Source organism: Solanum pennellii, chromosome 3, assembly GCF_001406875.1.
Source record: "Solanum pennellii chromosome 3, SPENNV200".
NCBI classification, from domain to species: Eukaryota; Viridiplantae; Streptophyta; class Magnoliopsida; order Solanales; family Solanaceae; genus Solanum; species Solanum pennellii.
In genome coordinates, this window is record NC_028639.1 from 47,324,585 (window position 1) to 47,334,460 (window position 9,876).

General features: G+C 34.1%; 1 protein-coding gene across 1 annotated transcript; it reads left to right on the top strand.

Annotated features, from left to right (window-relative positions):
• Positions 1–1,028: 1,028 nt before the first annotated feature.
• LOC107013398 (protein DEFECTIVE IN MERISTEM SILENCING 3-like) lies at positions 1,029–9,485 on the top strand. The gene is made up of 9 exons (XM_015213314.1): positions 1,029–1,079; positions 1,648–1,761; positions 5,957–6,097; positions 6,290–6,404; positions 6,809–7,009; positions 7,548–7,737; positions 7,834–7,980; positions 9,029–9,128; positions 9,393–9,485. The coding sequence occupies exons 1-9, from the start codon at positions 1,029–1,031 to the stop codon at positions 9,483–9,485; spliced, it is 1,152 nt and encodes a 383-aa protein (XP_015068800.1).
• The last annotated feature ends 391 nt before the right edge of the window (positions 9,486–9,876 follow it).

Genomic DNA, 9,876 nt, shown 5'->3' on the forward strand with positions numbered 1-9,876 from the left:
AAGAAAGTTGTTCAGAAGTAGTCGTATTATTAATTACTACGAGAGAAATTGATTTCTTTCAACACTCTATTGGTTGAAGTTCATAAAATTTAGTTTGAGTGACTTCTTTTTGTACTTACTTTTGATCAATTTAGTGTATTTTTTATTGGATTTAAGTTAAGTTTTCCCAAGAACTTTAAAAGTATGTGTGTCATATAATATACTTCAGAGTAGTTACCTTTTTTTGGTGTTTTAAATGTTGTTTGAATTGTTCTTTTCTACTAAAACTATGGCTGCATAATAGTTTCTGAAGTTACTACTTGTAGTGCATTTTTGAAATCTTAAGCTACCTGGAAATTCATGGTTGTTTGTCATTGTTGTTTTGTGGTTCTTCATTTTAATTAGATTCTAAATTTTTCCTGAAATTGTGTGGATCCTCATGTAGTTTGATTAAAAAAAATTGCTTAGATCCTCATTAGGATGATTTGACATGTTTAATAGAAACTAATGTTCATCTTAGTAAACTTGTTATCCTAAATTATTATTAATCTTAACTCTTACATATAATCAAAGGTTATGGCATCGAGTAAGTAATGGATGCAACTTGTTGATGATCGAATTAATGAGGCCTACTTTATCGGGGTAGAAAATTTTTAAATTATGCTTTTCAAAGCGCATGAGAAATGTATGAAATACGATATCCATGTGTCAAATGTTGTAATACCACATTAGGAACATGTGAGACAGTCAGAACACACTTGAACGTTTATGAAACAATTAAAAATTATACCTTTTGGTATCATCATGGGGAAGTATTAGGTGAGCCAGAATCAGATTGTGAAGAAAGAGATAATAACGAAGTAGAAAATTGTGAAATGAGGATGAAATAAGAGAAATTTTGAGAGATTTCTATCCTAATCATTATGGACACACTGCAGATGTTGATTTTAATGAATCACATGAAGAGGAATAGGATCACACAAGGGCGCGTGGCACTATCGTGGTCGCTAGAATCCTAGATGTAGCCTCACGTGAGGTATGTGCGACCAATGACGTTGGTTGAGCTTTGGTTGCCAGAGGTTGCTGGACCTTGTGTTACTGTTTGATTTTGCACAATACCAAAGAAATCATAGACAGTTGTGAGTAGTAACTTGAATATGTACGCTGACGTCTACTTCTGCTTGAATGATGCACAATGATAAAGTGGCGGAAAGAGGTTCACATGGCCGCATTTGGTGTTGATCTCGTCGGAGTTTCCTTTATTCAAGATACAGAATATTGCATATTCCAATTGTGTTGGCAATTTTTTTTTAGTAAGTATCAATCAGGTCTTCCATATGTAAATTTTGTCGCTAGTGCATGCATATAGAAGCTTTTGCCTGATACACAACCTATCAAATTCTTTCTTGGTCCATGGGATGGTGGGTTCTCCATTATATGATAGGTTGAAGCATAATATGTTTGTTTTTCTCTTGGATAGTGGTGTCATGTAGGGCCGTAATGAAGTTCTTCGTTGTAGAGGGAGCTGGAATGAGTAGGCCAGCTGGTGGTGGGCATGACCATATTAGCTTTTCTTGAGAGAGTAGGGTCACAAAATAGGATTTCGCTTGGAGAGTATTTTAATGAAGTGTAAGGTATGAGACTGTTTAAACCCTTTGGGTGACACAGCGGTTAGTGCTTGGGAATTCCATTTTGAAGGGCTCAAGTTCGAAATTCCTTGCACGCGAAAGCAAGGGGTTTGCCTTGTGGGTCAATCTCGCCACACCGGGCTTGCCTAGTGCGGTTACCTCTCCTGTGTGGTTTACGAGCTATTGCATAGGATCGGGGTTTTTATCCTGTGCTCATCCAAAGGGTAGAGGTTGTGGGTTTTCCTTTTCATAAAAAACTATAGGTATGAGACTTTTGAACTAATTCCTTTCACCTACGCCCTAAAGCTGAACCTAACTCTAAAACCTACGTCTTAATGTAGTTTCACTCAAGATAGTGCAATATATAAGCAGATTTGGCTTTCATGCAATGCCTTTGCTTTTGATGTAACAAATCTTTATAATACGACCTAATTTAATTCTTCACATCACACTTCCTCTGTAATAACCTATAATTAATTAAGGGCATACTTATCATTAGATTTCTTTTTTTAGAAAAATAAAAAAATAAAAAAAGTCTTTGATTGTTTTTTGGAAGTTACTGCACACCCAATGTGCTTGGCCCATCTTGTACTTGAAATAAAATAAAGGGGGAACATACCTTCAAGTTTAAGGAGAAATGCTGAAGGCGGCAATTGAAAAAAAAAATTAAGCTGCGGTTTCACGTTCCAAGAAAGGAGAAGTGAAAGAAAAAATATTCCAGACCGTGATTTATCAGTAAAAAGAGAAGCATAAGAGAAAGGTAAGTTTTTGAGTTTAGTTTATATTATTTTGTATATTTCATGGCTATAGAATTGGGGTTGAGAATTGGAGAATCATGTGTTAAAGAAACAGAGAAATTGTTAAATTCCGAGAAATTAATGAAGTGCATTTAATGATTAGAATGTAAATTATTGTATTTTGACGTACAAAAAAAAAGGTTGGAAAGTAAGATTATTTTGGTTATTTGAAGCATAAATTTGAATAATGTTGGGAAGAACTTTGAATGAATAGATGGTATGGTGGGTTAGTAATATAATGGGCTAACTGAATTACTCAAAGTATGAGAAAATATAGTTGACAAAGTGAGAATCAATTATGGTAGCCCGTGGGTGGGTATTTCAATTTGTTATGAATTAGCCTAAATTTTTTACAAGAGAACGATATAATGTGCTTATAGATCAATTGGAGGGAGTCATACGAATTTCTTGAGATGACAAGTTTGGTATTTCGATACAAACAGTGTGAGAAGTAATTTTATTACAATTGATAATTTATAATTTGCATGATCTTCACATGAACTATAAGTAAATGTGTTTCTGAATATTTTGAACTTGCATGTGGGACTAGTCTTTTACTAGATATGATACTGTAATTGAGATGATTACTTTTTTTTACAAGATATGATTATTGTTATTGAAAAGGTTTTACACTTAGTTGAGATATAGTATTTTGAAAGGTGATTTAAATGTTCTGTTCCATTTTGAAATGCTTCATATTGATTACAAGAAAAATATAAATTGGAGTAGACCTTGATGAATTTCGTAGCTAACGGTGGGATCGTTAGACCTGGTGCACCTTGTAATTACTGATTTCTGATAAAGCCCTTGCTAGTGGGATGTGAAACTAGTACACCGTTACTGATATCCCTGGATTAGGGATCTAGCGATATCAATATTTAACTCCTTCATGAGGAGCTCACTGTTATTGGTTCTTAAAGAGAAGGCCACTCGGATTACATGATTCATCGTTGGAAACCTGCCAGATATAAGATTTGATATGGAAAGGTTTCTCTGAGTTTACTATTAATATTTATATTGATTTTGTTTATATGAGGCACACAAGGTTGAATATTGTTATTATTTCTGAAAGAGCATTATTTCATCATTATGATTATTGTACTAGCATGTTTTCTGACTTGTTTCTCATTAAAATGGTTGTGGTTAAATATTATTATTCACTGAGCTTGCGTCTCACTCCTTGCTATATCTTTTTTTACAAAGAATACAGGTGACTTTGGTAAGGTATAGAGCTTTTGAGTTGATAATTTCGGGTGAGCCCCACACTTATTCTCGTGGATAACAAACTTATTAGTTGTTATAGACATATGTTGGAATTCTTAGAGTCACTCCATAGTCATTTCTTTTATTAGAAGTTTATGAGTATTCTTTAGTATTGCAAATTGGTGTCTAGTATGAGACTTATGTTTTGGAGTTTGAATTAGTTTCTTTACTCTCCGAATAGTTTATTGATGAATAAGGTGGGAACAAGATGAGATTGGTTGGCTGCGTTATTGATTTCTATTAAAGGTAATTCTGAATAGGCCCCAAAAACAACGGATACTTTTTCCGATTTTCTGTAGATTTTTGGTTAAGCCTTGCTTGGGACTCTTCTCCTTAGCGTCGTTCACGATTCTAAATTGGGTCTTGACATCCTCAGAGAATATGCTTGTGTCACCCATTTTGTCAAAGCAATGCATGACTTGTTAATCTTTTGTTACGTGCTCCTCACACCACAATAAATCCCCAATTTAGATAATGATATTCTTGATCATATCACATCTGGTGTAATTAGATGTAAAATGATTGTGGAGTTATTGTTGATTTTACTAGCTCATTACATACTTGTTATAGTTTCCTCTTTCAATTGCAAGTTTTAACCTTTTCAAACATTCTCTTTTTGTTGATATATCTCTAAAAGTTAATCTCTATAATTTAACAAGAAATATCTGGTGGAATTAATGAGGCTGCCGAGTTTATATATCTCTAAAAGTTACTCTTTACAATTCTCAACTTGTTTTGAGAAGATATGCCTGCTAAAATTAGGAGAAATAAACAAAGGAATTTGTGTGTCTATTACAAAAAATGTTAAAGACTCCTAAATGTTTTTAGTTTTATCATCATGTGTGAACATGAAAATTCACTTTTAGTTTTGTATTTAACTTTTATCATTTTGTTACCTTGACAAAGTAAGTCGAGGGTCTACCGGAAACAACCTCTCTATCTCTATGAGATAGGGGTAAGGTGTGCATACACTCTACCATCGGAAAACCCCAGTTGTGGGATTACACTGTGTATATATGTTGTTGTTGTCAAACCTGCAAGTTAGTTTTTACTTGTGCATGAATTTTCAAGAACTACTGGAGGCTTGATGCAAATGATAGTTGTGTTCTTTTTGAGACACACATCAGAAGGGAGCCAACATGGATATTACTAACAGGCAAAACTTTGTCAAATTTCCAGAAAATCAGCTTGATCTATGGTATAAAACATGCTCTTTTTCACTTTGGATATGATTACAGAATTGAAGGCTTTTCATAAAGTTCTTATGTAGTATTATTCGTTAAGTCTAGTAATGGCAAGTATAACGAGGTTACTTGTAAAATGACATGTAAAATAGGGTTTATCTTGTGGTTGAGAAATTAATGAAGACTATATTCAAGAACTGAGATAATTATTTAGTCCCTGCCTTATTTTATTTTGTTTTATTACCATTTAACTGCTCATTCTTCGGATATGGAATAGTCATCTTGTTTGCAAGATATGTTGTGTTAATGAGGTTGGCTAAGGTTTGGTTGACTTGCCTGGATGTTACTAGATAGGGTCTTGGTGGTAAATGTTGGTCTGCTGGTATTCATCTGTATGCCAATTGACTCTTGGAAACCTGAGAGTCCTACTACTATTTTCTGATTGGTAAAGAATAAGTGTATTGATACTTGATGCTGGAGAAATGTACAATTAGCAACCTTACAAGGAAGTCCTAATATTATTTCATTTTTCACTTTATATTTATGTTGCCCGTGCCCTTCAAACTGTTTGAGAATGCACTTGTGACTAGTTTTTTCTTTCTAATCACAATAATATCCCTTTGCGGTCCCCTTTACCAATTTTTATTTTATATCTATAAAATTATGGGACTAAGCTTCAAAGCACCTCCATTAGTTAATGTTGATGCCTGTATTTGAAGTAGTACCTGAAATTGTCAAGTATGTTTCCCATTGCCCTTTAGTTAGTCGCACGTTCTAAATTACTAAAAATGAGGGTTGTTCGATTAAGCCTTAGCTTTGTCCTCTTTCCATCTATGTAGTAAATCACCTAAAGAAACTTTGGCATCCCATTTTGGAAATATGAATGTTCAACATTTATTTGTATTTTCAGAAAGAAAGTATATTTTTTGTTCCCCCTAAATGAAACAAAGATTAAAAAAAATGTCAAGTACGATTTATGTAGTAGTATTACTTATTCACTGTATACGTGGTGAGCACTCTAGGACCTTAAAATAGGCACTTGTAGAATCTTTTATCAATAAGCAACTCTAACAAATTGATGTTTGCTTTTACGTTCCTTTTCCAGCTACAAACCAATCCTAAGGAACTACTTATTATGCATGATCCATCGCTCAGTCAAGGAGGTCAGATGAATTCCTTTACTTTTGCTGGCAATCAGTACATAATGCAAAATGGAACTGCTGAGACCTTTATCTGCGAATCCAAGGTGGTTATGATTTTCAAAGAAATCTGCCTAGTTTATTTTATTTTGTCATTGATTGATGCAATATACATAGTAGTTTTGATTATAGGTATAGATATATCTACTAGCATTTGTTATTTGAGATGATAATGAACACGATAATTTTTGTGAAGTAAATGGATCAATATTAATTACTGCATCATTTAATTACTGCAGAAACTTGAGGATGCAGTGCAGGAGATTGGTCTTCAAATTAAACACCATGAAGATAATATCAAATTCTTACAGGGTCAGAAGAAAACATTGGATGATTCAATTTTTGATATTGAAGGTATTGTTTCCTTCTTTTTAAGTTAATTAGTTGTGCTGTAAAATTTATGTGCAATTTTAAAAGGTTACTGTGGTTATTTTGTTCTTTCAGTAATCTAGAATATAATATTTTTATTCTGTCTCTTTGGGAAGTAAACAATCAAACATTTTAAGATTTTCATATCAATGGGCGTCTTTCAAATTTCAAATAAATACGGATTTTATGATTACCTTTGCGCGGAATATTAGCCATCAGCTTGTTTCAGTGAGCTTAATATATTGTTCATGGGTTTAATGTGTGTATTGCCTATTTTAAAGTACTCTGTGTATACTATAGCATTCACTTAAACTTTTTTCTTTCCCTTTTGTCATATGCCTTTTCACTATTTCTCAATTTTAATACCTTGTGCTTGTGGGGTATTGTAGCTGCTCTCGCTAAGACTTATTCAGCAAGTGGAACTGGTTCTAAAAATAAGGAATCTTCTAATGGGCAGAATGAGTTGGAGACCATTGAAGAAATCTTAACATTGAATTGTCGCCAGCTGCCAACATATATTCCGTATATGAAGGACGTTATAGGAATTGTTGCTTTGCTTGGGAAGGTTGACGATGATAACCTCAGCAGGTTAGTTTCACATAGCATCCAGTAATTGCTGGCCTTTTTTTAAAAAAATAGATAAAGAATAAAAAAGAAATGAGCTTTGTATGAGTCCACTTTCTATACTAGTCCATCTTCAAGTGATTATAGCACTGGTTCACTCTGTCCCAATCAAGATGACAATATGTGGTTGCATGATGGTGAAGACTTGAGACAAAAAGTTTGATACCTTCTATTATTTGAATTTGTCATAGGTATGCTTAGAGTGATTAGAATTTGAAGAGCGCAGATTAGGGTAGAGTGTTAGTTTGTATTTTAACGTTTTCTCGCTTTCTTGGGTCGTACTAAATAGTCCTACATTAGTTGGGTAATGAATGTGTGGTTTGCATATACACCCTTGGGCAATTTCCTCTCATGAGATATATTTTGGGGGTTGAGTTTGGCCCTAGTGCCATTTCTTTACCAAGAAGTAGGCAGATAATGGAAGTTCACTATACTAACAAAAAGAAATTTAGAAGTTCACTGTATTATGACTTACATTTGTATCTAAATCTCTGAAATCCTGGACTCTCTCAGAATATCATGGGCTAGAAACCATGTTAGCAGTTGTTTGCAAGACGCATGATGGACTTAAAGCACTACTGACATATGAGAAGAAAGGTCCTATGAATAAAAAATCTGGTCTTCATGGAGTTGGATCATCAATTGGGAGACCTTTGGATGACCGATATCTTGTAATCTGTCTTGAGAACTTAAGGTTTGAGGTTATAATGATCTCTTCTTGCAAATGCATCTCATATTCTTTAGCACTTCCTTACTTCTTATCTTTTTCATTTTTGGGTTATCATTTTAGACCATACACTGGTGAATTTATTGCTGATGACCCTAAGAGGAGGCTTGCCATAAGGAGGAAGCCTAGATACGTCAACAAGGAAACTCCTCCTGGTTTTCATGGTTTTGCTATCATAAAGAGTGGTGGTATATTTTCCCTAGGAAAAAGGTAAAGAGGTTTGTCTTAAGTAGTGCGTTTATATTCATTAATTTTTCTTCCTTCAATGTTCAACTTGTTTGTGAAGATACTTTACAGAATTGATTGCCTATTAACATGTTCATTTTTGAGTATCAAGTAATATACTTCATCTCTAACTGTGCGCCTGAACTGAGAAGCTGGTGTTATTTTGTGACCATGTTGCTTGACCATTGTGGAGTTCAGTAGTTTGACCTTTCACGAACTTACTCTATCAATTTGTATAGAATGGTGCAAGAAAGCATGTTCTTCCATTTCTTTCACTGTATCTACAACAAGCTTCTTCAAAGTAGTCTTTGTTATACTCCCTCTGTCCCTTTTTACTTGTCCACTTTTGAATTGTCACACCTATTAGGAAAATAATTAATGACGAAGTGAGTTTACCATTTTACCCCTGTTAATTATGAAGTGGATAAAAAGTTCTTCATTTTTCAAAGTAATTAGTCATTTAATTGTGGGTTTTAGGTAAAAAAAATTGTCCTTTCTTGATTTGTCAAAATGGACAAGTAATTAGGGACAACTGTAAAAGGAAAAGTGGACAAGTTATTAGGGAAGGAGGTAGTATTTGTTTGTAATGCATTTTCATTTCAAAATGATAACAAACCATATTAGAATTTTCTGGGAGTAGTGTCTTCAGGATTTATCACGTGTCGAGACTACGACACATTTTAGATTTACCTGAATGACTTTTGGTAATTATTTATATCTTATATCTTTATCCACTGTCTTGTGGGAGTTGTTTTTAATCCTAATCCTATGTTTATATATTACATGTATTTGATGTTGTATGTTTATAAATTAGATTTATTTGAATTAACAACACACTTTATTTTTCTTGTTGATGTGATCATTGAATCATCATCCTCTCTACCTTCCCAAAGTAGGGGCATGGCTGCGTACACTCCACCTTCCCAGATCCACTTGTGAGATTACACTAGATGTACTAGATGTGTTGTTGTTTGTTTGTATTGCATCACTAAATCATTTGGATTCTTTCTTTCTCGTATTTATTTTTGTAAAGGGAAGTACAGATCAAATTTCCAAAGAGTTTTGGAAGGTCGTATCTACGTGAAAGCTACTTTAAAAGTGAGATCCGGATGAAGGAGCTGAAGTGGGAAAGAGTAAGATGTGTGGAAGATTTAGAGAGAGAGGAAACATTGCTGACGAATGCAAAGAACAGCTTTAAAATAAGGAAAGAAGAGTTTGTCAAGTTTCTTTCACAAAGCTCATCCTATCTTTAAGGGTGATATACTTGAGTGTGTCTAGTTAGACTATACATGCTTGAGATTTTTTTTACTTGATACTCTTTGTGCTTACATCCTTCTTTAATTGATTGACGATATCATTTGATAGTTGCAGATTATACTTGCAATTTATCATGTTAGGTGAGAACCGTGCATGGATTAGAGATCCTTTCCCCTGGGAGCTGTTTAAGCTTGTGTTTGCTTTACTATGCCATTTATCAATGTTTTCTTTGAGCAGTCTAAGGATCGATGTATATATAGGAAGTGAGATGCGAAAACAATTTCACGAGAAAGGGATGAAATTCGTTTTTATAGGATGCAGTAAGACTGTCTTTTTTCAATTGATCCCCTGTATCCTCGAAAAAGATCATGTTTACGTTAAAAAAAGAAGAGACTACCCACCAAATGCAGGCTGGAACGATTTACGACCAGTGCTCTTCTCCATTCCTTTTGCCATCCCCCTGCAACTGTTAAAGAGTTCCATAGCAGTTTTTTGACAAATCGTCACTGTGCACAATCTTCCTTTTACCTGCAAATATCATTCTCGATATTTGATGGTTCTAAGGGCGACCTCTGTTTTCTATTTCGATGGAGTAAGTTGCTGGGCAGTTTCACCCATACTTGG